This window comes from Penicillium chermesinum (assembly GCF_028974085.1).
Source record: "Penicillium chermesinum strain IBT 19713 chromosome Unknown utg000003l:1.0-5111272.0:1.0-5115320.0, whole genome shotgun sequence".
Classification (NCBI taxonomy): domain Eukaryota; kingdom Fungi; phylum Ascomycota; class Eurotiomycetes; order Eurotiales; family Aspergillaceae; genus Penicillium; species Penicillium chermesinum.
The window spans coordinates 2,209,467-2,236,957 of NW_026695313.1; the positions used below are offsets into that span (position 1 = coordinate 2,209,467).

At 50.9% G+C, this 27,491-nt stretch overlaps 9 protein-coding genes across 9 annotated transcripts; 5 read left to right on the plus strand and 4 right to left on the minus strand.

Annotated features, from left to right (window-relative positions):
* Window positions 1–326: 326 nt before the first annotated feature.
* On the minus strand, window positions 327–3,156 carry N7468_003748 (uncharacterized protein; the record flags this gene model as incomplete). The annotated part of the gene is made up of 2 exons (XM_058473045.1): window positions 327–783; window positions 869–3,156. 2 exons carry the CDS (start codon window positions 3,154–3,156, stop codon window positions 327–329), a joined length of 2,745 nt encoding a protein of 914 aa, XP_058332048.1.
* A 711-nt stretch (window positions 3,157–3,867) lies between these two features.
* N7468_003749 (uncharacterized protein) lies at window positions 3,868–7,511 on the plus strand (the record flags this gene model as incomplete). Its single annotated transcript, XM_058473046.1, has 3 exons — window positions 3,868–4,555; window positions 4,633–6,767; window positions 6,822–7,511. 3 exons carry the CDS (start codon window positions 3,868–3,870, stop codon window positions 7,509–7,511), a joined length of 3,513 nt encoding a protein of 1,170 aa, XP_058332049.1.
* Window positions 7,512–7,657: 146 nt separating this feature from the next.
* Window positions 7,658–10,030, minus strand: N7468_003750 (Zn(II)2Cys6 transcription factor; the record flags this gene model as incomplete). Its single annotated transcript, XM_058473047.1, has 7 exons — window positions 7,658–8,085; window positions 8,135–8,321; window positions 8,377–8,552; window positions 8,610–8,883; window positions 8,938–9,479; window positions 9,537–9,877; window positions 9,927–10,030. 7 exons carry the CDS (start codon window positions 10,028–10,030, stop codon window positions 7,658–7,660), a joined length of 2,052 nt encoding a protein of 683 aa, XP_058332050.1.
* Window positions 10,031–10,773: 743 nt separating this feature from the next.
* Window positions 10,774–12,232, minus strand: N7468_003751 (proline dehydrogenase family protein; the record flags this gene model as incomplete). Its single annotated transcript, XM_058473048.1, is given in 4 exon segments — window positions 10,774–10,875; window positions 10,895–11,588; window positions 11,648–11,882; window positions 11,905–12,232. The coding sequence occupies 4 exon segments, from the start codon at window positions 12,230–12,232 to the stop codon at window positions 10,774–10,776; spliced, it is 1,359 nt and encodes a 452-aa protein (XP_058332051.1).
* A 635-nt stretch (window positions 12,233–12,867) lies between these two features.
* On the minus strand, window positions 12,868–14,603 carry N7468_003752 (Aldehyde/histidinol dehydrogenase; the record flags this gene model as incomplete). Its single annotated transcript, XM_058473049.1, has 3 exons — window positions 12,868–14,352; window positions 14,408–14,515; window positions 14,568–14,603. The coding sequence occupies 3 exons, from the start codon at window positions 14,601–14,603 to the stop codon at window positions 12,868–12,870; spliced, it is 1,629 nt and encodes a 542-aa protein (XP_058332052.1).
* Window positions 14,604–15,792: 1,189 nt separating this feature from the next.
* On the plus strand, window positions 15,793–18,183 carry mvp1 (sorting nexin Mvp1; the record flags this gene model as incomplete). The annotated part of the gene is made up of 4 exons (XM_058473050.1): window positions 15,793–16,282; window positions 16,338–17,051; window positions 17,125–17,246; window positions 17,311–18,183. 4 exons carry the CDS (start codon window positions 15,793–15,795, stop codon window positions 18,181–18,183), a joined length of 2,199 nt encoding a protein of 732 aa, XP_058332053.1.
* A 65-nt stretch (window positions 18,184–18,248) lies between these two features.
* Window positions 18,249–18,488, plus strand: N7468_003754 (uncharacterized protein; the record flags this gene model as incomplete). Its single annotated transcript, XM_058473051.1, has 1 exon — window positions 18,249–18,488. One exon carries the CDS (start codon window positions 18,249–18,251, stop codon window positions 18,486–18,488), a length of 240 nt encoding a protein of 79 aa, XP_058332054.1.
* A 1,224-nt stretch (window positions 18,489–19,712) lies between these two features.
* N7468_003755 (Na+/H+ antiporter Nha1) lies at window positions 19,713–22,968 on the plus strand (the record flags this gene model as incomplete). The annotated part of the gene is made up of 2 exons (XM_058473052.1): window positions 19,713–21,695; window positions 21,739–22,968. The coding sequence occupies 2 exons, from the start codon at window positions 19,713–19,715 to the stop codon at window positions 22,966–22,968; spliced, it is 3,213 nt and encodes a 1,070-aa protein (XP_058332055.1).
* A 1,101-nt stretch (window positions 22,969–24,069) lies between these two features.
* Window positions 24,070–26,863, plus strand: N7468_003756 (uncharacterized protein; the record flags this gene model as incomplete). Its single annotated transcript, XM_058473053.1, has 3 exons — window positions 24,070–25,741; window positions 26,025–26,630; window positions 26,790–26,863. The coding sequence occupies 3 exons, from the start codon at window positions 24,070–24,072 to the stop codon at window positions 26,861–26,863; spliced, it is 2,352 nt and encodes a 783-aa protein (XP_058332056.1).
* Window positions 26,864–27,491: the final 628 nt, after the last annotated feature.

A 27,491-nucleotide genomic window follows, 5' to 3' on the forward strand; every position in this document is an offset into this window, starting at 1 on the left:
CTTGATTATCGTCCCAGGTTAGCTGATCCTAGCAGGCATATACAACTTCCAAGGGCGAAGATTCAATTCTCAGGGTGAACGCCACGCCAAGGACGTAGACTGATGTTATGCTAGAGCCGCTGGGTGCTAGGTAGGAATTTGAAATGACTTTAAGGGCGCTGCCTAAGAAGGGACTGATACTGTGAGATTTTGTCTTGAATGAAGCGCATCACATCATAAATACAACTTTTGAGATATATTCGCCTGGTCTAAACTCCGTTTCGTACGTGATAGGGGGAATGCTACATTATACACATGGAATATCAGATACGTCCGCCAAAACCCGCCTAGATAAGCAGTCTCTCGAAAGAGTACTTGCCCGCAGCCTTGCGATTGAGATATCCAATCTCACGTGAAGTGCGAGCCTTAGTCTCACCAGTAGACTTCTTGACCTTGGTTTTTGAGACATTCTTGGAAGCAGGCTTCATCGACAATGGTAGCATCTTGCCGCTTGCATCCGCATCAAAGCCATCGCCATCTTCTGGTTGAGTGAATATCATCAGATCGGCGCCATTGAGCTTCTCATAGCGTACCGAGTTCGATGGATTGGGGGTGGTGTCGCGTTCCGATTTGCTGGAGGCATGCTTTTTCATAGCCTGCGTGGCCTCAGTGAACGAAAGTAGCTCACGCAGAATGCCCTTCAGATAAAGCGATTCCTCGATGCCGCCGAGCGCAGCGGATACCTCTGACTTGAGGTCTGTGATGAGCTCGGCTTCCCGGCTTGCGTCGTTGAGTGCTCCAGAGCTGAGATCGAGTTCATTTACAGAGGGCAGTGCGGAAACCCAGCCAGACGGGCCAACGGCGTCCACAGCCGCACTGATCAGATCACTGATCGTCTTGAGAGAAACGGTAGGTTTGATTTGTGCAGGGGTGATGGGCGTAGGGGGGATTTTCACCGAATGGAGATGTGAAGCCACCGGTGGCAAGACAGAGTCGGAGATGATCGATCATGAACAGAAGCTCTGAACGCGAGAGGTTGGAACGGAGGGATTTGATGATGGAAGGGATGGGATGTGAATGAAGCTTGTTGAGAGAGGTATTCAAGCCCTTGAAGATTGCCTCGACGATGGTTTTCTCACTGCCAAGACGTCGAGTAAGTTCCTCTGTAGGCGTCGCAGCATCGTTGTTGGAGATGGCCCTAGCGGTTTCTTGGAGGGTGCTGAAGTAGGAGTGCACTTGTTTTAAGAAATGCTTCAAGGCGAATGACAATTCATCGGAAGAAGCAAGAATCGAGGAATGACGGATAACTTCGTTAATATGTCCCAACGATGGGTCGGAGTCGACTAAGGCTTGAACAAAGGAACCAGTAGGTAGAGGTTGGAGGACCTGCGGCTTATTGACACGGCGGAGGGCAACCTGAATGTTATCTAGGGTAAAGTGACCGAGACGAAGAAGCCACTTGCAGGTAGCTTTCGGCCATAGAACAACTCGTAGCTGGGATTGGGAAGAAGCCGTAGCTGCATCTGAGGATGCCACGTTCTCGATGGCAAAGATCTTCGACAGAATGAAGAGGGAATACTCCGAGTTGATGAACTCTGTTGGAAGTGCCGCAGGAGTTTCGACCTCAAAGAATGCCAGTAACGCATTGTCAAACTTGGTAGTATCACGAGCATTGGTTGCCTCTTCCACACCCTTCGTAAAAACATTCCATTTTTCGATTTTCTCAGTCGAATCAAGTTGCAGAGATGCCTTATTTTCTGCCTGACGCTTCTTCGACGACATATCCCACTGAGCTGCAGATGAACCAATACCGCGGCCGATCGCATCAATCAGAAGGCCATCCCGAGACCGCTTGAGCGATGGAGCGGAAGGTGTATGGAGCGAAGTTAAGTCGAACGCAATCAATGTATTTCCTTTGGTTGCGACGGCAATTCCTAGCTTCGCGAAGTAAGTGATGAAAACTGTAGGGCGATCAGTGTTCAAGCCACTGCTGGATAGAACATCACTTGTCGCAATGCTGCGCTGGATTGACTGGTATTGGGTATCGTAAACTGCAACTAGTGATTCACTTGCGCCAATCACGCATTGGGGCGAGATGCGCATGACGGACGAAAATTTGTCATCTAATATGAATTGAGATGTCACTGAAGGTGAATATTGCGATAGATCAATGTTGATAAATCCCTTGTCGAAGGACAATTGCAGCCCCGCAGAGCCCGAGTGGAAATTCCACTGCAGGGTTTCTGCGCTAACTTTCTGAAGGCCATCGACAGAGGGAACTGTCACCGTTTGAAGATGTTGAAGTCTTTGACTTTCTTCCGACGAATTGATGGACTTCGCAGGCACAGAAAATATTTGGACATTGACATCTTCAAGTGCAATATGTCCAGCATTTGTAGGAAGCGACAAGACGAGTAAAACTGACGGCTCATCTTCGCCAACATTCGATCCAGCCAGAGCAAGGGCCACAAGGTCCTGTCGGCGCTTGAATAAACCCTTACGCGCATCCTCCAAATCAATCAAAAAGCATGTGTGTACTGCGTGAGTGGACGAAACCTTAGAGATTTCGCTGTGCTGAATACTCCAGCGCTGAGTTTTCAGGTCGGATGATAGTCGGCGAACGTGACCGTCTTCATGCACCGCGATGATATCGAAAGGGTCAGATTCTACACCATCCTTGATACTGAAGGGAACAATGCCTAGGAATGCGACTGGGCTTCGAGAGTCTTTGATGGTGGTTGTTGAAGAGGAGATGGTCGGAGCGCTGGAGCCACTGCTGATCTCTTCCACGAAGGATTTGATCTGCTGTTCGGGCTTGATTGCAGCAGCAAAGGTCTGTCGTTTCACGGTCGTCTTCAATTTTCGGCGCACTGAGCATGGTCGACAAGAGAATTTTGACTGGGGCGGAACGGCGTAGGATGTGACGAGTTTGGGAGTTTGAATCTGTTTTGAGTCGGAGAAAAAATTAGACATGAAGAGCAAGGAGCTAAATTTGAAAGCTTTCAGTCTCACATTGTAAATGTTCACGGCCTCTCCGTCAACCGCCACAGCGACCTCATAGCGCTTGCGCTTCTTGGAATCAGCGAGACTGAAGACATCCCCGATACGGGTTTTGCCGGTGGTGGCGTGGAGGGGACGAGGCAGTTGTGCCAGAATTGAGGGAGATTGCAGATCCATAATCAGCAAGCCCGAAAGGTAACAATTGCCTCGAATTCCAAGTCTGTCAAAACCTAATGCCTGAAGCTCAAGACCGACAGTACGAATCAGAAAAATTTTCGGAATAAGAAAGGGCCGGACCCACACTTATACTAGCCATTTAGGGACTAGCGCAGCCAAACACTGTAATTATACACTTGAACATGCTGCCCAGATGCTGTTCTTACTATGATGATGAATACGGATGGATGGATGGATGGATTGATTGATTGATTAGTTGAATAATCCTAGAGCGTGAATCGTATTCTATACAGACTACAGCTCATAATATTGCATTTTGCGTATTCGGAATAGAGTGCACGTTCAATATTACCTAAATAGGCGCTCTATGAACAGAAACATATGATGCTTATGGACTATTTTAAAGAAGCTGGGAGCCTTGAAAAGTTTATTCTCGTGCCATGCTTAATGTACTATTATATAGATTGAGCCCTGTACTGAAACAAACTGAGAACTCGTTAAATCTGATGGCGGTGGGCAGGGCGGTCGGACCCGCAGACGCGAGATTGGGGCGCGTCGTACGTGTTGCAGCGATAACCCGCGATAAAAGCCATCTTCATTGCTGATCCTGGTTGAAGCCAGCCACATTGGGTGGTACGGCCTAATACGCATTGGAGCTACTTTTTACCTGTACTTTCCTCAAATGACCTTGGAAAACCGTGCGCTCCTCACATGGACACCGTTGTATCCCCGCCGCAAGGTATGGGACATGGAGAGCCGCAGACTATCCATCCATTCTTTCAACAAGGTACGAGAGCTATGATTTGGGGTGCCTGGTCAGCTAAACTTACCGGTGGAATAACGGCTTCACAGGCTATGGGGGGTTTGCCGCGATCAGTCCCGTCAAACGAGCCTGCAAACGTCTTGACTGCACCCAACCCAAACTCCTCAAACCATACCCATTTGCCAGAACAACCGACCTCACTTGCCTCGAAACCTCGAAGATCAAGCTCGCCTGCCCCCGAAGCCATGGAAATACAGCCCCCGTCCCCAAAAAGTCCCGAAGAAGACCTCAATTCTAGCCGGAGGAAGAGGCGAAAGACAGAAAAATCCAAGAAGGCTGATCGAGACGCACCGCTCAGAGCCGGGTTGTCAGAATGGCTAGGAAAGGAAATCGCTCCACCACGCCCCTCGGCTGATACTCCAGTTGTCCCAACTGCAACCAAGATATCGGATATTGAGCTGCCAGCTACATCAACTCTCCCTGGTCCCGAAGAACCACAGCAAGGTCAACCGATTACCACCTCGAACCAAGTTCCCTCGGCGGAGCCCACAATACCGGCAGCGCAATCCGACAAGGAAAGAAAAACACTAAGACTAAATTCCAACGGACGGTTATTGAGCTCTCCTCCTGTTGCAAGTAAGCCAGATCGAAAGGGCGGAAGCCGGGGCAGGCCTCGGAAAGTTCAGAGCAAAGTGGTTATTCTCAAATACAAGTCGCCAGACCTCGGTGCATCGATCAATGCAATCCTCAGGGGCGAGAAAACACATACTCCACCACCCCTGCTCCCCCTGCTCGCCCAGCCAACATCGAACAGAAGCCGGCTAAACCAACTCATCCCTTCTTCGCTAAGAAACCGTCGAAACCGCAAGATATCATGTCTGAAAGAAGCGATGATACTGCACAAGACTTGCCCGAGCAAAACACACACTCGGAGCCGGTTGCCAAGAAGGTCATCAAGCCTCTTGTAACAACGTTTCCATCCTCCCGGCCTCGAAAACCCAAATTCCAGGAGCTTTTACATCCCCTTTGGCCTACACGAGATCTTTTCCATGTGAGTGGAATCGAGCCTTGTCGGCAGCTACGAGGAGATGGAGCTATGCCTTCCACTCAAGATTACAAGAAATCAAAATTGGCAGCAGTCAGCGTGACCGATGAGGAAAATGCATTACTCAGAAGCACCGCCCTTGCACGCAAGATTGGAGGATTTTATAGCTCAAGCGAGAGCGCTCCTTCTCTTCTTCGGCATCCCACTCGATCCACCGCGAGCGGAAGAACTATCAAGGAGGCAGTTCTTGCCCAGCTAGCCACTTCGACGGTTGCAGATGCAAGTCGTGTACCTGTGATATCGAAGCTCGCTGCTGTGTTACCAGAAAAATATTCAGCCTTTGATTCTGGCAAGCATGAACACCAACTGTGGGCACATAAGTACGCTCCTCAGACCGCCGAAGACGTGCTTCAGATGGGACGAGAAGCTTATATTCTACGCGATTGGCTTGAGCATCTCAAAGTAACATCAGTGGACACTGGCAAGGCTTCAACTGGAATCAATGGCCAAAGGCCTAGGAAAGACAAGAAGAAGAAAAAGAAGCAGAAGCAGAAGGACGGGCTTGATGATTTCATTGTTTCTAGTGAAGAAGAAGCATCGGAGATGGATAATATTTCTGGCTCGGAAGATGAGCTTGCGGGTGATGTCACAGTTTCTTCGCACAGAACTGTCATCCGACCAGGCGACAGAGGGCTTTCCTCTCAACATGACGGGGAGAAACCCCGAATCACAAACGCAATTCTGCTGAGCGGTCCTTCAGGTTCCGGTAAAACTGCTTCAGTGTATGCAGTTGCTAAAGAGCTAGACTATGAGGTTTTTGAAATCAACCCAGGCAGTCGCCGTAGTGCGCGGGACATGCTGGAAAGAGTCGGTGACATGACGCAAAATCATTTAGTTCACCTCCTGAACGACAATGGCGAGGTCTCTGTCAAAACCAAGGATTCTGGTGTGGTAGATGATTCGAAACAAAATAAATTAGTGAGCTTCTTCAAAGGTCCGCCTACGAAGGCCCCCCAAACACCGCAGATGGACACGAAGCCGGGGGGTGAGCCTCCTTTGACAAAGCGATCCCGGGAGCAGAAACAGTCCCTCATTCTGTTGGAGGAAGCAGATATCCTGTTTGAGGAAGACAAACAGTTTTGGACAGGAGTACTTACCCTGATCAGCCAATCACGGCGGCCAATAATCATCACCTGCAATGATGAAAGCCGTCTTCCTACCCAGGACATGTCGTTACATGCTATCCTGCGTTACCAGAGGCCCCCTCCCGAACTTGCTGTCGATTATCTTCTCCTGGTAGCTGCTTGTGAAGGGCACCTGTTGAAGCGTAGTGCTTTGGCAAAGCTTTATAATGGCACTGGCTTTGACATTCGAAGAGCGCTGGCAGACCTCAATTTCTGGTGTCAAATGGCAGTGGGAAGCACCAAATCAGGACTGGACTGGTTTCTGCCTCTGTGGCCACCAAGCAGTAATGTCGACCAGAATGGTGAAAGAGTGCGTGTTCTCAGCTTAAATACTTATGAAGCGTATATGGGCTGGCTGAACCGTGATCTTTTCCTGCAAGACGAGCCCCTTGAGGCAGAGACCGAGGCACTGCGCAATACCTACCATTGGTGGAGGCTAGGTATTCAAGAAATAGAGGAAGCAAGCGGTCATACCGATGCTTCGATGATGCCGCCTGAGCATTATGCCTCGAAATCCAAGATGGAGCAACTCGATATGCTTAGCCGGGAGGCAGACTACTCCGAAATGCGAAGTTCCTTGGACATTCTTTGCTCACGGTGCCCTCTGGGTTCTTCAAAGGTACGACCGCACTTATTGTCGTACTGACCCCATTACACGCTAACTTGGAATCAGGATGTGCTTGATACAAGTCTACCTCCTATGCCAACAGCTCATCGCTCCAACTATATTGACGCATACCCTCTTCTCCAAACCGACCTGGCCCCAGAGTATAGCGGCTTGAGCGAGTCCATCGGACTCACTTTCGACACTCTTCTCTCCCGAACATTCCGCTCACCGACCGAGGATGTCGAATTGGACAGCATCAATCGAATCTTCAAAGGCTGGTCGCAATTAGCCTTTAGCCGGCAAGTATACCCATCGGCAAAAGCAGGATTTCAAAAGGTCTTTGAGCCGATCATGCGTGTTCGTTACACTGCAACCCCAGGCCGTCTTGCCCCTTCGTTCGAAAGCAGCCTTTCTCCTATCACCGAAGATCTCGCGCCGTACATCCGATCCATCATGGTATTCGACGGGCGTCTGAAAGAATACCGTGACCGCCTGTACGCTGTTTGGGCTCAGGACCAGGGCGGTGGTGACAAGCGTGCGCGTACTACTCGCGCTAGTCGCGCAGCGCTGGAGGGAAGTGACAAGGCTTTCACGCGGAGGGAAAGATGGTTCCCAGACGACACCAACTACTTCCTTGTGCAGGGCACTGGGATGCCTGAATGGCAGCATGCTTTGTTTCAAATGGGCCACTTCCACATACAGCCAGCAGCACCGACCCCCAATGAGGAAGCGGAGATGCCAGTTGTACCAGTATAACGAAGTTTGCAATGTACTTTAGCCATTTGATCTAGATATGAAACTTGAACTTACCCAACCTCCAACACGATTTTATCCTAGCTTAGACTCAGGACTCTAAGAATTGTGACAGAATTCTTGAGGGCCCGTATCAAGGGATTTCCAATTTACCCAACACAACCGCCGCCAACTGAGCGCATAATACTTTCAATATCCAATTGGTCCGCCAAGTCCAGCAATTCTCGCGGCGGAAGGCTCACTGACGGGTTGAGCCCGAGAAGATCCCATTCAAACTCATCGCCAACGTCTATATGCTCAAAGGCATCAATTTCTTCATGAGTATCTTGAAGCGGCGTCGTTTCCGGTGTATCGGTGGACATGGGAGTCAGCGGTGCCAGAATTTGCTCCAGCTGTTTCAACTCACGTCTGCGGAGAGGCGCAGCAAGGTTTCCTTTCGCTATGAGTTTGTCGAGCACACATTCCAAGTTGTCACACCAGGTGCTATTTGGGATGAGAGATGGGGCGATGGCTCGGATCAGGTAAAGGACGAAGGCTGAAGAAGATGCGTCTTCGATCTGGAATGGGAGGAAGGCATCTTGGAGAAGGTTAGTTTGGCTTTCAGTTGAGGCCGGTTTACCTCTTACCAATCAAGTCGTCGTCGGCTAGTGTCTGGAGAGTCTGGAGGATTGTCTGGGCAGAATCTGCGCAGCACTGCAGCAAAGACGATACAGGGTGAGAGAGTGATATGGTTGGCGATCGTTGCCTTTCAGCGCGCTCGATGTGCATCTGAAGGGCACACATGACCAGAGGGCGTGTTGTAAGGACAACACACTGCCTCAGGTTAGCATGCAAGCTATCTCCATGTGAAGTCTTAAAACGGTCTTACATGATGGTGTGCTAGCATCAGCCTGATTGCCATTTTGGATGCTCGACTTATCAGTCCGTGGAAATGTGTATTGAGAAATGCCGTAAGGTCGTGGGAGAGCTCGGCCATGCTGTGAAGAAGTGTTTGGGTATTTCTCACAAGAGATCCGTTGAACTCATCGCCGACTCCATAAACAGCTTTCGAAAGTGTCGTCAGCGCCAGGAGGAAAAATATAATCCCAAAAATTTACTTACTTGATAATATTTGCGCCATCAACCGAGACAGACGGACATGCAACGTAAGGTTAATGTGCTCGACCGAATCTTCGACCTCGGCTGGCAGCATCACTGTGATGTCTTCATCTCGAATGGAGCTTGGGGCTCCTATTAAAGCGGAAAACTCCCGGTCGAGCATATATACGACCCAGAATATGGTCCTGCAGCGGCGAGAGAGTTCTGGCCCAGCCAAATCCTCTGGTACATGTCGATGGATTCCCTCAATGATGCAGCCACGGAGAGCATGCCCAATCTTCCCAAAGTTAGCACGGGAAAGTCCGAGGGCGATAGAGCTACAGATACTTACGTGCTGGAATGCGGCTCGCCTCATGTCGATGGACTGTAGATAGACAGCTCCTAAAGCGAGAGCTTGGATGCATGTCAATGGATCGACATGCATCCCAGAAAGATCTGGCAGTAATGCCATTGCTCTTGCAGCATATTGGTACCCTGGCGGGATTCCCGACGGATTTTTATGGGAAAGGAATGACTTTCCAAAAGCAAGTACCAGGAGGTACTGGGCATACCAATACCTTGAAGCGGCGGCCTTTGCAGCTGGATCTTTATAGAACTCATGAAGGTCCCGCAGGTAAAGATCTTCATCAATCATGAAAGACAAGAAACCAAAATAGAATTTGACCGTGTTGAACAGAAACAAGGCGTAGTCAAGTGGCGGGAGGTTCGAAACATCAGGCTCATCATCTAGTGCGGCTGGACGCCACTGTAGCTTGAAGGCCATCCCATCTAAATGGAACGGATCAGGAGGCGAGTTTGATTCAGGAACTCGTCTCCCTATGAGTTCCAGGACGCGACGGCAGAAGGACCATGAAGATGTTGGTCCCATATACCCTATCCAAATGCAATCAGTATGCAGGCTTCAGATTCGAGGGCCAGGCCCTGGCTTACAAAAGCGCCCATCGGGTGTCTTTTGGAACGATGGATTTTTATCCACCAATGGATTCCTGGAGAACCTCGACCTATGCCCATCATTCTCAATGTCAGGGTCACCTCCCACATGCTGCTCGGTCGCAATAAGTCGATCTCGGGAAATGAGATGATACTCCTCTTCTCCGCCTTCTAAATCTCTCCAACCAACATGGGATCGATTGTCCAAGGTTAAGGGGTTCTGAGGAGTAATTGGTAAAGGAATGTCGCTATCGGTAGCCGGTGGCGTGGGCTCGGCGGGGACATCCTGTGGTGAAGAACGCTTACTTTGAGACAATTGCTGTTCAAGATGTCGGAGATAACTAGTTTGTATTTAGCAGGATGCAGAACAACTCGATGTCCCGGACCTACCGCTCAGAAACAGATATCCGTATATCCTCAGCAGGAAAATGGCATTGCGCTTTCTTGCGAGCACATCGCGCGCAAGGCTGAGAGCCCGAGCACTTTACTTTCATCGACCGACATCGTACACAACTATGGGGAATTCATAGATCAGAGAACGGAATCACGCTCCGATGTCGGTAGCAACTCACGCCCGCTGGCACTTTTTGTCTCTCGATCTGCCGTTAGACACTGGCATACCGGCTAACGGAACCAACAGAACAATCTGGCGATATCAAGCAGTTGGCATCCGGCGATTTCCACCGATATCAAGTATTTGGAGTAGCGGGGTTGTTGAGTGATCCATGTCGGAAGAGCCCTCCGACGTTCTTATCAGCGTAACCGCCACCCCGCAGGATAACATGATAAGCGGGGAAACAATGTGGGGAGTCGACGTAGTCTATAGTTTCTGTGATAAGAGCGTTGGGTCAGCGGTGAGCCAGAACGGACTGTCGGATCTTGACTAGGCGTGCCCGGTCGTGGTGTCAATCGTGGTCTTGAATCTTCAATATTATCTGAACTTTAACAGGAAGTTACTTCGACACATATTGAGGCGTTAAAATAGATTTACTGAGATAATCTAAATTTCATTCAAATGGAACTGCAGTCTTGTTAACGAACCTCGCGATAATTCAACGAAAATGGGGGTTGAAATCTGTAACTGCTTGTTCCCTATCAAGATCGGTCTGCGTCATAAATCCATATTTGATACCATGCAGGATTGGATCCAAAGCTGAGGACATTTGCTGATACTAGATGCACTTCTTCATCAATGGGAGCTCTTCAATATCGATGAGTTGACAGACAAAATCTCCCACTAGCCAAAGACCCTCCTTTTGAGCTCTACCCAAAGTGCATCAACCATATGCTGAGTTCGCTCGACCGCGTCCTTGTTTTCAATAGCCCGACGATATAGATACTGCATACATTTCCGCAACAGAACCCCAAGCCATGCATTTGAAGGCCTTGGGCACTGGAACATTAGCAGCGGAGGACTGTTGCATGGCTCGCTCATAGTTCTGCACAAGCTCACAGCTCAACTCGTCTGCCATTCCTTGAATCTGCCCGCATTCAAGCGGGATGGTAGCTTTCCCCTCAATGAGACGCCTCTGATGCATCGAAATTGCTTTGGCTGCACTAGCCGCGTTGTGTGTCGCAAGGAAGAGCGCAGCATTGGGGAATTGCAGATTCTTTTCATGAGCCGGTGTTTGGCAACTGAGTAATGTTTCAGCGATCAGATCGTAAGATCGATCAGTTTCTTCTTTGGTGTCGTGGATCAAAGAACGTGTCTCATGCTCAATGTATGCGCCTCGAACCAGCTTGATCCCGAGAGACCAAGTTTCTCTAGCAGCTGTCTCAATATGTCGGTCGACGTTGGCCTTTGACCCTTTGAGATAAGCCTGAATTGTATTATAAACAAGGGGTGTTGGCGACCTATTGTGTCTGCGCATGAGCTGGATTGCCCAGTGATCCAACCCTCGCTGTAGGACCTGCTGCTCCGCATCAATCCATAGACGAGATCCTTGTTTCTTGGCCGCAAGACAAATTTCGTCCATAGCTCTCACAAGTATCTCGGGCATTGGCTTTTGCGCCGCCATGGCGTCAATAGAGATTGGGCCAGCACCGGTCAGCCTAGGTGAAGATTAGCATTTGTTACGAAATCCTCGTAGACAGTCCAGATTGCCTCTTACTTGACCGCCAGGAAATCGCCAGCTCCCACCATGGCCAGGGTGTCCAAAGTTCCCTGCTTCCATGCTTCCACGGCCTCGTAGCACTTGCCGCTATAGGTTGTGCTGCCCGATTCATCTCGTGCCACCTTCTCATTCGGGTCGAGCACCACCTCTCTAGAATGCCCCAAAATAACCCCCTGATATCCTATCGCTTTAAGCTGAGTCACAGTCCTTGAAACCTCTTGATGATTTGTCCCTGCACAAAAATGGTTGTATACCGTCCACCGAAGAAGCCTGTTCAAGATAGGATTTCGATCTGCATTTAAGAAGGCGGATTCGGAAGTGCTTAATGTTTTGAGGAGAAATAATGCTGGAGTCAGGAATTTTTTTGATGTCATTAAAGAGGTCAAGATCAAAGATCGTACGAGGAGTCTTGTCGGTAAACGTGCCATGGGGGGGCAACTCTATCGGCGGCTTCACAGTGGTCGTCACGATAGTATCATAAAGGCGATTTTTACTTGAATGATAGCTTCTCAAAGAAGCAGTTTTTAGTGAGTCAACATGGACTCTTGGGATGTGGCGGATAGAGGGGACTTGAGAGAACATCTTGACAAGGAGTAGCTGCTCACGACACGGAGGCGTTGATTACCCACTTTAGCTTAATAGACTGAGAAACACTTTAAGTGCAGCTCAACAAGTTATTGTAGCAATCTAATAGTTCTCATGCAGCCCCACTGTCACAGCGCTCTGGTGTGTTATCCCAATCGCCATCTGATTTCCGTCGGATTGCCCATCCGACTCGGGCTGTCAAAGTTACCCCCGCATATCGGCTTGGAAGGAGAGAAGATTCCATCTCACCCGTGGACTCAAGAGGTAATATTTGTCAAAAGGTATTTTCAAATCTTGAGTTGCCAGTCAATTAGTGACACATGGCCTGCATTTCTCATGTGGACTGCGGTTTGCTTGGCCATCTTGAAAGTCCGGGAAGCACCCAAGAACATACCCTGTTTGTAAGTGCCATCTTAATCTGAAAGTTAAACCCTGCAAGAAATACAGACTACGAATACAGACTACAGGTCGACCATGCTAGCTTCTCAAGCAATCTTTGCAGGATATAATCCTCATGCTAACATTTCCTGCAATATTTGTGGTTACGGTATCTTCTCTTTCACTTGATATACAAAGTCAAGGACCTAGTTTAACGATCTCAATAGTATTGAATAGGAGGTCCTGCTAGTATCTTAAACCTCATTGGAAGGGTACTCGACCTTCTCCAACGGGATAAACTCTTCCTTAATTGTGCGTGTGCTGACGAATCTCTGCAGATGAGCCATCGTGCCCGTTTTGTCATTTGTGCCAGAGTCACGACTGCCACCAAAAGGCTGCTGCGCCACAGTGGACCCGGTGCATTTCGTGTTGATGTACAACATACCGGCTGCATGCTTTAACCGAGTCTGCGCGTGCCGACTTGCATAGGGATCCATTGCAAAGATGCTGCCTGTCAAGGCATACCGGGAAGTCGTATCGATCAAGTCCAACGTTTTCTCAAACTCAACATCCGGATAGACATGGATGCCAAGGATGGGACCAAAGAGCTCTTGGGACATGATGTCGTGCTTGGGGTTCAACGTGCGGTAAACAGTTGGGTGCACGAAATAGCCAACTTCTTTGGCAGTCTTGCCGCCTGTGACCAACTCGAGCTCGGGATCACTCTTAGCATCTTCAATGAATTTGTGCAACTTATCGAACGATCTTTCGTGGATAACAGGATTGATGAAATTCCCATAGTCCTCGACGTTTCCGACTTTCAGAGCCTCGGTCTCCTCGATCAAGATTTTTTGGAATTCTGGCCAAACCGACTCCGCTACGTATGTGCGAGAGTTTGCAGAGCACTTCTGGCCCTGGTACTCAAATGCAGCTCTGATGGTGTTCAAAGCTGCACTTTTCACATCTGCAGTGGGATGAACAATACCCCAGTTCTTTCCGCCAGTTTCACCCACTACCCGGGGATAAGAGTTATAGATGCCGCGGCCGATACCATCGCCAATTTTCTTTTGAATTCCTTTGAAGGTTTGCGTCGATCCAATGAAGGTCAAAGCACCGAATTCTGATCGCTCAAGGACAGCATTCGTCACTTCTTCTGCGTCCCCAGGGATAAATTGGATTACATCCTTGGGGAGTCCAGCTTCGAGAAGAATCTTGTGTAACAACCAACTAGCATGTAATGCCGAATCTGACGGCTTCCAGATGACCACGTTCCCAAGCAAGGCTGCGGGTCCGATCAGAGTTGCTCCAAGAGCAGTGAAATTGAATGGCGAAATCGCATAGGTGAATCCCTCTAAAGGCCTGTACTCCATCTTATTCCATTGGCCATCTGGCTGGACAGGTGGCTGCTGTGAAAAAAGAGCCCAGGCTTCTTGGATGTACATTCGGAAGAAATCGGCGGTTTCTGCGGCAGCATCGATCTCTGCTTGCCAGATGTTCTTGCCCTGTCCAAGCATTGTAGCTGCCACAATATCAGAGCGGTACTTTCCGGTGACCAGCTCGCTTGCCCGTAGGAAAATTGCGGCGCGATCTTCGAATGGCAGGGCTTCCCACGCTGGCTTGGCGGCGAGGGCGGCATCTACTGCTGCGTGGACCTGGTCTGGAGTGGCAGAGGTGTAGTTGGCCACGATCTCACGATGTTGGGAGGGATTTGCCTGAGTGCGGGATGTCTTTTGCTCAACCTGAGGAGGGGACTTTGTTAGCCAAGATCTATGACTTTCGTTTTGTTAGAAGTACCTCAATACCAGCTATAGTTATTGGAATAGGGATCGGAAACTCGCTCTTCAGCTTTTGAATGGCTTTGGTGAGCTCCGCCCTTTCGGGTGAGCCTTTTGCATAGTCTTTCTATCCATTTGCATTCAGTGAGTGCGACAAGATAGGTAAGCTCTCCACGTACCGGCTTTTCGTTCTCAAATTTAGGTCGATTTAGCATAGTGAGGCCACGCCGGGGAGTGCCATTGTTGCTGCCAGTGGCTCTTTGGAATAGTGAGCGCCTGGCCAATCGTGATACCCTAGTGGAATACATAATTTTGTCTCGGTACGCAACGAGTGGGATGCGACTTAGAGAAATCAAGAAGCTCGAGCAGCTTTTTACGTATTTCGAAATACGCAAGCGTTCGCCGATCGGACATCGTGCCCGACTATCTATGACGGATCTGGTTTCCTTCTTGGTCCAAGCTGAAGTATCTCATTCTGGGGCTTTGTAACATCTTGGCAGGTCTATAAGTTGGAAAGTCGGAGGCGTCCTCCGATGTCTGATAAGGCCTGCCCTACTTGACTAGGCAACCCGTCATTGCAGATAGAGAACAACTACTAGTGGCTCGATGACTTCCCATGCTGCATCCTATTTTCTTAGCTTTTGGAGATAAGAGGGCTATATTTGGGGCTCACGGGAGCTAAGGCACACTGTCCTCGAACCGGAGGATCGACGCAGAACCAAAAAAGGATGGATGGACAGGGGCTGGATGTACATGATATACCATCCTCGGATGCATACGTTTTGAAATCCGCGGGGCTTTTTACGGGCCACGGATTTCAAGCAAGAGTGCTATATTCATCGCCTCTTGTGGCTTCGAATCCGCGCATTCCCCACCGGTAGCATAGAGATATCTGTAGGTATATAACTTGCAGGATACGTTTGCCAGGGTGAAGGATGTATAAGATAAAAGCATTCTGCTTCAATTTCATTCCTAGTCCCCTCCAATACGTAGTTGAGGTCAGAGGGCTACATCTCACGCAGCAATGAAATCTAACTTGGTTGGCCTCAACCAGATCTTAAGATTGACAGCCCGAACCTTGGAGCGGCGGCCCCGGGTACGAGATATTTGGACCTTATCTTGGCGACCCGAAGTCCATTATCTTCTCCAGGAACGCGGGCTTCTGGAGTTTGAGACAATGTCCTTTGTTGTTCCTTGAGTATCACAGCTGCACATCAAGCTACCCTAAAATCGAGTAGAATTGTGCTCTTGTGGGGCAAGAAGAGCGTTGCGCAGCTGAGCACTAGCCACCGAGCTAGCTCCGGATCGTCGAGCCCATTCGTCATCGAGCAACCTCCGCTAGTACCTCTCACCCCGACTTCCCCTTGCGCGCCCACAATCACCTCCCCCCGCGGCGGCGTCCAGATGTCCTTGTTCGGAACGTCACCGGATGAGCCCTCTGCGGCCAACTCAGCTCACCGATCCAAGTCCTCCCTATTTGCGGACGAATCAGGCACCGGCTCAGCCTCCCTCTTCGCGGATGACGACGCGGACGACAGCTCCTCACCTTGGAGGCAGAGTAACACTGCGAGGCGGACTGCGAGGCGCGATCCCTTACGAACACTTCTACCTGCGACCGATGTCCCTGAGAGCTATGTCGACGCATATGACTTGATCCTCAACAGCGGGGATAAGGTGGGCACCGGCGTGGGCCTTACCTCTGTTCGAGAGATATTGTCAACTAGTGGACTTAGCGCATCAGACCAGGGCAAGATCTTGAACCTGGTTGTTTCAGGCGACCAAGATAGCCCAAGTGGTCTTGGCCGCGCTGAATTCAATGTCTTACTGGCACTCGTTGGGCTCGCACAGAAAGGTGAAGACCTATCTTTTGATACGGTCGATGATTATCGCAAGAGTAGGCATCACATCGCAGAACCCCAGATGATGCACCGTATTAATTCTTGATTTAGACCTTCCTTGGCCTGAGAGTGGCTTCCTGGACCGTTTACGCAACCCTGAATCAACTAACCACCGACCGACAACCCCTCCGTCCCAGCCTACGTCTTTACAAGAGCCTACCTCGGCACGGTCCCAACGGCCTCGAAGAGAGTCACTGGGTGGTTTGGAGTCGGACCCATGGGCCAGTCCTGACCTACACAGGAATCATACCCATGAGGTGCCTACCCAGCCCAGTACACTGAACGGCTACGGAAGCATTCGCTCTACCAACAACGCCTGGTCAGGGAATGAAGCTGAAGATACAAGCAGGATTGAAGTGACACGGGAGGACACGAATGACCAGACTACTGGCGCATTGGCTAGTAGCGCTGGATCAGGATGGGATGGCAATGCCGGTGTGCCAACAGACCTGCCTGGATTCAATGATACGCCTCGCGGATTTGCTCCGGGAGATCATAACCCTCTTGCACCCCCGCCTCCTCAACGGCGGTCAATAGCAATCCCCCGTTCGACCAACCCGCAAGTCGAGGAGTTCGTGACGGTTAACTTGCTCAACGAGAAGGAAGGTGTCTTCATGTTTCAACACCGCAACTATGAAGTCAAATCAGCGCGAAGGGGGAGCACCGTCGTCCGCCGATACAGCGATTTCGTATGGCTTCTCGACTGCCTTCAGAAGCGATTCCCGTTCCGCCAATTGCCCCTTCTTCCACCCAAGCGGGTATCAGGTACGTCGTACGCTGGTCGAAGCGCTCCAAATGACATGCTCACGCTCTGAAGTGAATGGTACTCACCTATCAGCCGACTCATCTTCTTTTCTGGAGAAACGTCGCCGTGGACTAGTCAGGTTTACCAATGCCCTTGTTCGCCACCCCGTCCTCGGCCAAGAACAGCTTGTAGTCATGTTTTTGACTGTGCCTACGGTATGACCTACCTGAAACCCTTCCAAAAACGCGTAATCGCTGATTTTTTTTTCCCTTCGGGTAGGAGCTTGCTATCTGGCGTAAGCAGGCGACTATCTCAGTCCAGGATGAATTTACTGACCGGGCACTCCCTCCCGACCTCGAGGATTCTTTGCCAGCCACCCTGGAAGATACCTTTGATACAGTACGCAGTGGCGTCAAACGTTCAGCTGAGATTTACATTAATTTGTGCGCTCTTCTCGAACGCCTTGCCAAGCGCAACGAAGGCTTGGCGGCGGACCACCTCCGATTCTCCTTGGCGCTGCAGTCTTTAACCGAGGTAACCAAAGACACGTACTCCATTGATACAAATGATGTTCCGGCGCTGAATACTGGAATCACGGCAACTGCCCGTCATCTATCGGCAAGCCAAAGCCTGCTAGAGGACGAGGCCCGAGCATGGAGCGAAGGTGTACTTGAAGACCTGAAGCGCCAGAGGGACTGCCTCGTCAGTGTGCGTGAGATGTTTGATCGCCGAGACCGATATGCACGGAACAATATCCCGCAGCTGGAGAAGCGGATCGAAGCCAGTGAACGCAAGTTGCAGGATCTGCGGACGCGCCCATCGGGCAGCGCAAAGCCCGGAGAAATCGAGAAAGTAGAAGACTCGATTTTCAAGGTTTGTTCGCCCTCTTCTGCTATGATCAATATCTTATTTCCCTGTGACCTAACCTCCCCTCTTCTGCAGGATAAGGAATCGATTGTGCAACAACATGCCCGTGGAGTGTTCATCAGGGAATGCATTCGTGATGAACTCGTCCACTTCCAGCAAAGCCAGTACCATATCAGCCGACTGCATCAGGATTGGAGCCAGGAACGTGTGAAATACTCCGAGCTGCAGGCGGACAACTGGCGGCGACTCAGTGATGAGGTAGAAGGAATGCCAACAGGCGAATGAAAGGTGTCGTCCCGCAATTCCATGAGGTCCTCGAGCACTTTAAACCCTGCACCAGGGGGGGTTTGATGGACCTTTTCAAGTTCTACTTTTTGCGAATTACGCGCGAGGCCCGCCAGAAGAAGCGGTCGGGCCGAGACGACGAGGATCCAGGACGATCCTGGGCCGTGCTACCATGTTTGCTTTTTGTGACTCCCAGCCATTTCTCCATCCTCCGCCATTTCTCCCAATCCCGCTCCTGCTTCCCCGCAATCGCCCCGGCTGGGGTTGCAGCACCCGAGTCCAGGCCTGTCGGCCTGTATGGATAGCATATATGTTCACCGGTATAGGCTGCACGCTCGAGGCGGGTTACTATCTGTTTTCCATCTACCGCGCCGTGCGCAGTTATTCCCCACGAGGTTGTGATTTAAGTTTCGTTCTTAAGGGTGTTTGAATTTGACTGTATCATCGCATCGTAGAGGAGGCTCTAGTAGAGAACATCACAGTACGTTCTGGTACCTTATGTAGTAAATTACTCCACACGATAACCTCCTTGGCTGCTTGTTCCTAGTGCCAATCCAGCCAACCCGTGCGAACCAAGAGAAGCAGCCAATCAGCATCTCGTTTTACAGGCTCAACCGGACCCGCTTTTCCGGAATGTCTTGTAAACATACCGGTATTTGCATACAGGACAGGGGTCTCCATGTATCATCTGCTCTTCGTTTGTCTCGTTTTTAGTCCCGGAATTCTCTCGAATTCGCTATAAATAGTTCCCATCCCCTTATATGTGAGACCATCCACGTACTTCTCCGCATTTCCCTCCTGCACTCTGGACCCTGTTGAAATCCTAGCTCGTACTAAGTTCCCGTATTGTCCGCCCCTTCCCTGCTATTCGCGTGTATTGTATCTCCGCCGGGCCAAGACCGAGTCTGCCTGGGCGTGGGGCGCCAAAGTCTGGGCTGACGACTCCCGCCCGCAACTGAACCCTGCTATTGGTGCAGACTCGGGGCGAAGAGGCACTTCCGCTTTCTCTCCTCCAAGGAAACAGATAGAGCAACCACACTGGCCAAGGCTCTGTCGGGTCTGATTCGGTATTTTGGCGTGATTGCCCACTTCTTTGCCATTTTGCCTTTTGCTTCTGCAATTTTTTTCCCCTTCCTCGATCTTGGCCACTTACTGAGCCAGCATCCTCCCTCGAGCTGATCTCGCGCATTGCCACGCTCAGACTGCCAGTCCGCCCTACCAATCGGCCCTGCATCGCCGGAGATCCTTTTCACCGGGGTTTTCCGACTAACGTCCGAGCCGCTCGAGACCTCAGCCCTACAAGGCGCGCCGCCTATTGTGAACCCCCTCCACTCCAACCCCCCCCAAGGCATGCGGCCGAATTCACATCAAAGACGGTTGAGGCGGAAATCTCTCGGTTTTTGAATTGCTGGGCAATTACTGGAGACTAGGGAGAAGGAAAGATACCCCAACGGCAAAAGAGCAGGAGCCAGCGCTTTGTTCGTTTCCTCTGTCCTTGTTGCCAAGCTCGCTGCAGCCTAACTCTCGCCATGGCATGGGACCACCTTGACATCGACAAGCCCCATCTGGCTTACATGATTCTGGGCGGTTTCACAGGCCTGTTTATGCTGTGCTCCCTGTTCGTCAAGGAGAAACTCTATATCGGCGAAGCCACTGTCGCTACCTTGTGTGGCATTATCTTCGGCCCGCATGCTGCGAACCTCTTCAACCCTCACACATGGGGAAATGTCGACAAGATTACGCTGGAATGCTCGCGCATTGTGCTGGTCGTGCAGTGTTTCGCCGTCGGCGTCGAATTGCCCAAGGCCTACATGGAAAGACACTGGAGGTCCGTCGTGTTTCTTTTGGTCCCCGTCATGACCTGGGGCTGGCTGATCACCAGTCTGTTTATTTGGTGGATGGTTCCTCCGTTGAATTGGCTGGAGAGCCTGGTATGTGCGGCCTGCGTCACGGCGACTGATCCTGTGCTAGCGTCCTCGGTCGTCGGTAAGGGTAAGTTCGCCAAGCGAGTCCCGAAGCATTTGCGTGACTTGCTCTCTGCCGAGTCTGGCTGTAACGACGGGATGGCATTCCCGTTTATCTATCTCTCATTTTACATCCTTCGCTACCGACCAGATGCTGGAAAAGTTACTATGAACTGGATTTGTGTGACTATTCTCTACGAATGTATCTTCGGTGCCATCTACGGATTCCTGATCGGTTATTTTGCGCGTCATGCTATCAAACTTGCTGAGCGCAAAGGCTTAATCGATCGTGAGAGTTTCTTGGTGTTCTATTTTGTTCTCGCAGTCTTCTGTGCTGGCTCCGGCAGTCTTCTGGGCATGGACGACTTGCTCATTGGGTTCGCCTGTGGTGTTGGATTCAGTAACGACGGCTGGTTCACAGAGAAAACCGAAGAATCGCACGTGTCCAACGTTATCGATTTGCTGCTTAACTTGGCCTATTTCGTCTACTTCGGATCTATCATTCCGTGGGAGCAGTACAACTCGCCCGAAATTGGCTTGGTGCCGTGGCGATTAGTTGTCATAGCACTGTTGGTCATTTTCTTCCGCCGAATTCCTATCATGTTGCTTCTGAAACCGCTAATACCGGACGTCAAAACATGGCGTGAGGCACTTTTCGCTGGTCACTTTGGCCCCATTGGTGTAGGCGCTATCTTCGCCGCAATTCTCGCCCGAGCCGAGCTCGAGACGGATAGTACACAGCCTTTATCCGAGAATGAATTACCAACGGCCGGGACGAAAGACTACTATATTGTACAGCTAATTTGGCCTGTAACCACGTTCATGGTCATCTCATCTATTCTGGTCCACGGGTCGTCCATTGCTGTCTTCACACTTGGCAAGCGTATCAACACCTTGACCGTTACGCTCTCCTATACCCAAGCCAACGAAGAAGGGCCATCTTGGATGAACCGTCTGCCTCGAGTGCAGTCTGTTGCGAAGGGCTCTATGTCATTCCGCAAATCTGAAGACATGGAAGCATCCTCTGAGGAGAGGCTGCCGGACTACCCACCTGGTACTTTGCCTCCGATCGGAATGCCTGGAAACTTCCTTCGGCGCCAGCGTGACGATGAATCCGAATCTCCATCCACGCGGTCCAACGCCCCACCCGTTCGACGACGGAAGAAGAAGCATCGCAAGCATCACGACGCGGGTGGCCCCATTACCGAGACTGCCATCACTCCTCGACGTCGTCTTGAGCAAGCCCCAGACGAAGAAAAGAAAGAACTGGAGGAAAGAGACCAGGCTGAGCGCGGCGCTTCGCCTCCTAATGCCGAGCGTGACCATTTCGGTCGGGAGCCGGAGATCGAAGTGTATCAGGAGGGCAAAGACCTGATCATTGAAGATGAAGAAGGCAACGTGCTTAAAACCGAAGATACCTCCAAACTTACAGCCGAGGAGAAGGAACGGATTATCGAGGAGCAACGAGCCAGGCTCGAGCAAGACCGCACCGGCTCCCTTGCACCGTCTCAAAGCAAACCCCACGAAGGGAAGACCGAGGGCGACAAAGTTGAAGAAGAGCTTGGCGAGGAAGACCGGTCATCCTTACCAGAAGGCGCGGAGCCGATGGGCCGCCTGGACTGGCTACGGAACGACCTGGGGCAAGGACAAGCAACCCGACGAAAAGCCTCCTGCCGAGCCTGCTCCCAAAGCCAAGCCTAAGTCTGCTCACGCTTACCAATTCGGTAATACCATCATTGTCGAAGACGAGGATGGAGAAGTCATCAAGAAGTTCTCTATTCCTGCCAGTGAGAAGCCAAGCAAACAATCCAAACAATCCAAGTCCGAAAGCGAAGCGGGGCCTTCGTCATCCCAGAACCCACCGCGACGACGGGGCCTGGGCCGCATGGGAACTTGGCTCGGTAAGGAAGAAGAAGGCCAGTCATCTCAGACGAAGCAGAAGCCTGCTTCTCGTGTGGACACCGACGACTGGGCCACGGACGATGGGCTGCGATTCACCCTGGCAAATAGCACCGACGTTGACTCGCATGGTATTGGCCACAAGGGCCGCCGTATGAACAAGCACGAGTTCTTCCAGCAAATCAAGGGCATGGACGCGAAATCTCGTCGTGACGTCGTTCAACAAACCGACGCTCCTGCCCCAGTGCAGGCAGCAGCCAGGGAGGATGTCAAACGTGAAGAACATACCGAGCGCCGTCTATCAGCCGCCGCTGCCAGCGCTACCGCAGGCACTATCCCTGAAGACGGGGAAGTGGAGTCCGAGTCCGTCTCCGATAGCCAGCTCAGTAGTGAGGAAGAGTCTGGCACTGACCGCGAATATGCTCCTCCAAACGTCGCGTCCTCGGTTGCCAAACTCACCCGCGGCTCTGCTGCCCATGAGCGTCGCAGCAATCTCAGCCCCGCACCCCGTGCCCGCGCTCGCCGTGACTCCGAAGACGATGGAACTGAGCGTGTTCCCCCTTCCCGCCTCCGCCAAGCTGCTGGCCTCGGAGCTGCACCCAAGCAGCGTGAAGACGACACTGGCGAAACCCCCGCCGAACGACGTCGTCGTCTCGCTGCCCTGGGCGAGATCCGAAGCGACTCGGAATACGCGTCCGATGACGACGAGGAGGCGATCGAATCTGATAGCGAAGATGACGGCGAGCCTCGTCAAGTCGCCAACAAGGTGCAATTCGCAGATGCCATGCGGCCATCAGAGAGCAAGTCGAGCCCTGAAGCACAATCCTCTGGCTCTGGCTCTGGCTCAGGCTCAGGTTCAGGCTTCAACCGTGGTCACAAACCCCGCGTCTCCTGGGGAGGCGAGAAGGGACGCGATAAATAAGTTGTTCCCTTTTTTCTTGACATACACCATGCCCTAGGTACGACTCATTGCTGCACATTGTCATGATTCGTGTAATTCCATTTTTCTCTTTTGTGCATAAGCCTACATTATCTCCAAGCCGATGCGGTATAGCTATACGGCCGATTGTGTATAATTGATGTTGCCAGAGCAGAGCGTGTCTATAATGATTCTGAAGTTCTCGTATAGATGAATCCCACGATTGGCTACTATGATAAGTAGTTCGATAAGTGTTCGTGAAATTCCTGTCATTCTTCGCATGAATTCAACATGAAGGTCTCTTATACTTGAAGGCGAACGGTCCAGTGGGACTCGATCTGACAAGTACTACGTAGTGAATGTCAGAGTGGAACAGGACGTGTGTTACAACCACGGTTGAGTTATATAAAATGAGGCGAAGAACAAAACCAAAGGATTCATGTATCCATTTTGGTGGACCCCTGTTCGTATAAGATTCCCACTTCGTACAGATATCATATACCATCCTTTCCTGCAGCATGCCGCAATGGTACAATAAGAATATGCCGAAATACAGATCGCAGTCGCTTGTAACTTGACCTTGTGGATAATGAGTGCTGAGAAGATACCAAGGTAGTAAAAGCAGATAAATCAAGCCATATCCAGCAGATTGCTGAAGCCAAAAAAAAGGTGGGGGGGAAGGAAAAGATCAGATGAATAGGTGGAAGATCGATCGTCATACTGGGTGCGCCTCTATGGACGGCTCAGCACTCCTGGGACGGCCCGTGCCACTCAAGAAACCATGGGTAGATTGCATGTAGAATCATCCATGATAAAAGAGTTCGGACAATTTAGATCACAGGTCAGTGCTGAGACCAACGGAGACTGTCTGTCAACTATTCTTTTTGAAAGAACTTGCCTTCCCATATTATGAGTTTTTTTTTCGAATACGAGCTTTGCATGCAAGATGGCTAGACCGAAAATGTACTGAAGCAGCCGAGGGCTTATGGACATTTGATTCGACGATCCCGGCCGCCTCAGGCGGGGCGGCCGACTAGAGACTCAAGCTGCGCTGAACTTCATCCAGAGAAGAATACCATGGAAGTGATGTAAAATAGCTTGAGCATGGATGCATCGACGTCGGCGACTATCGCGGCCCTTGTGGTTGCGATCCTCGCCATGATTGTGGCAATGCTGCAAGCAGCACAGCAATACATCGTGACGGGTCAGCTTATCCGGCTCTGCGATTCGGTCGTATTTGGGAAGATGCCGGGGCAAGGACGGCGAGTCTGGCAAATGCATCAATTCAGGTTTCGCATCGTATATTCTATTCCACAGGTCAGTTTGAGGAGGGATTTGTGGCCGGAGACGCTCCCTCACATCCCCTCGTACGCCAAGGGGTCGAGGTCCTTGCCTGATCTGGGATTTTTGGGGTTAACCCAAGGATTTGAGCTTGAAGCTGCCAATGGTGGGAGTCAGTCGGTGTTGGTGTCAGCTGGGGAAGCGTCCTGGGTTTCTTTTTGCAGAGCAGCCCAGCTTTCCAGTGGACACTCCATGGTACTGGATCTGGTACAAGGCGACGCCGATCGATGTCCACCAGACCTACCAAATGTCCCAATACAGATGTCAATGCGTGACATCGCAACCTTGGGGTTAATGACGGGCATGAAGTGCACCCAAGCCTCGTTTGACGGGAAGTCTCTCTCCATGCAGGGAGCGATCGGTACCATCACTACCTCCCAGCACCCATCGTTAGGCCCACTTCTGCATTTCAGCCCTCGGAACATGTCTATCGCAGAGATTCGGGAGCTTACAGTTGGCACTGGTGATATAAGTCCGTTTTGGATGGCGCGAATGTGGGACGAGGTCGTTGTGGCGGGTCGTCGATACACCCGCAAGGACAGAGTTCAAGTCGAGCGAGAAGAAGCCTTCTGGGCTGACAGACCTCGAGAGAGGGCATTGGTCCCGGCCACACGAAACTGTTCCCCTCCCCCGGATTCACTCTACGGCCTTCGTCGGCGAGTCAGTGTAAGGTCTTCTATGACAACCAACTCTGTTTCAAACCAGCCGACAGACATAAAACCTTCCCCAACCGGCTTATTTGGGTCCCAATCACTCTGTAGGGAAGGGCGACCACTATGGACGCGATCTGATGGAGACTGGCACTTGGACAACAGCCCTCCAGGCCCCCGGGTGGTATCTCTGAATCAGGCACCTGCGGGGTCAGAGAAGCAGGAAATGGGTACTACGTCGAACATGAATATGAAGATCAAATGGAGGCTCTGGAATAATCGGCTTCGATCATTCATACGCCAAGACAATTCATCCGTCTCTGATAAGCACCATGATCCATTTGTCGCTGAGATCGAGAGTGGAACATCTCATGATGGGGAGATTGGTATTTCCCAGATCGCGATGTCATCATCCACCGCACGATCAGATCATATTCGCGTTAACAAGCATATGCACCCTATGGACAAAGGAGCAGAGCTGCAACCTCGCTGGCTTATTCGAGACTACATAAATCAGAAGCAAAAGGATCTCACAGTCCTTCATGATGACGAGTTGACCCGCGACGGACCGCGCTTGATTGAATGGTATAACGAGGAGGAACTGGAAATTCCAGAGTTGAACGGAGCTCAGAGAAAGATTGCAAATGCCGTACTGGATGTATGGGCGGGCGCAGCCTATGACTTGGGTGAACATCGCCCTGCATTTTATGCTCGAAGGTGGCGATTCATCGTCCAGCAACGGCAAGCAGAGCGCGAGAGACGGCCAATCTCGCGGTCAAGGACCAGTTCTGCATCCCGACCTAAAAGTGTCCACTCGGCCTCAAGGTCTAGAAGCAGATACAGGAGTGTTGGTTCCAGGGGAACTAGTCAAGGCCTCGATTTCCAAACAACGTACCCTTACGAGCTGGACGGTTTCTCCATGCGCCAGGAGGATAGAATGATCTCCAGATCTCGCAGCCGAAATCCAAATCACAGCGCCTCGTCATTCATACATGGGGAATTAGAGCATTCGCATTCTCCTTATCGACCATCAAGCCCATCTGTGAATAGTAGCCGTCGGAGACAAAGTCGATCAAGGGTCCCATGTCCGCTCGCGTCCTCCGTCTAGGAAAGATGTCGAATATGGGGACACAGTTGTGTCTCCAAATAGCCGAATCAATGAAAGGATCGCCTTGCACTCAGAAAGCAAAAGCCCAGTATCACCTGATAGTGACCACAGTCACCCGCAATCTCGTGTCGGCTTCGATCATGCAATTCAAGTCTTTCAAACTTCAAGTGACGAGGAAGAGGAACTAGAGGATGAATCTAGCCATATCTCGCCCGTCGGTCATGGAGTCAGGTCGGAGAAGTGGCCAGCAGAAGAGTCAAGTTTCCATGCGAATTCGATACCTCCATCAAAAGGAATCCCAAAAGGAATCCTCAGGCCGCCCAGAGAGAGTTTTCCAGAAGACCCAAATCCTATTCGTGAAGGGGTCGCTCCGCTGAAAGATGCTAAGCTTGATGGTATCCCATCCGGGGCCCGGTGGACTAGAATTGATCGGAAGCTAGTCAGCCCCGAAGTTTTGGAGATGGGGAATGAGAGATTTGAGGTGACACCATCTAGTGTCATCGTGCTGCGAGTACTCACAAAACAAGAAGTTCAAAGATATGCAGCGCTGACACATAGGATGCAAGGTAAGCTCTTTCATTTCTTCCGATAAGCAAAATCTCATTCATTTCTAGTGGATGTCCGTCCCGAAGATACATCAGACATACTGGACATTGGTGAAATGAACAAGCCTGAGGAGCCACGTGGCCGTCGTTTAAGACGTGAGGGTAGTCCGCCCCGCCAAGTACTCCTAGGAGCCATCATATCCTCCACCATGAGCGAACTGTGGATTCTGAGTGGAGTGCATCCATTAAGTTAGGAGCACATGACCAACCATCCGACGATATAGGACCACACCATCCGGATTACAATGTCTCAAGTCGTCGCTCCTCAGCCTCGAACAATGATCGACGGCGTAGTAATAGCCGGATTACAGTGGAAAGCCCACAACGCTCCTTTCCACATTCACGAAGTCGGTCAAGAGCTACCTCCGGGCATAGCAGGGTATATATACACATCGATGAAGACAGCTCGGATGCATCAATGTCTGAGCCAGAGATAAGAAGAGCCAGGATCCATTTCGGACCCTACATCACGCTTTAGAGGACGCTACACAAACTTCAATGACGAATATTCTCTTGCTGGAACTGACGACATCTCCCTTGAGAGTATAAGTGGATACTCACCATTCGCAGGTCGAGGGGTAGGCGGAGAAATGAATTGGTTCTGGGCATGTCAAATCGACGTGATGCCCGGCTACCTGGCCACCCCATGGACTTCAAGATTTTCTACACAGACCTGCATTGGGGCTATAACTGTCATCCTCGAAGCCATTGGTGCCCTTACGGAATTCTCCCAGCCGACATATCTGGATCTTCCTTGCCATCCCCGTGGTCTAGACTGGATGTCCAGTGGACTATCCACTTTCCCACCCTACGGGATTAGCG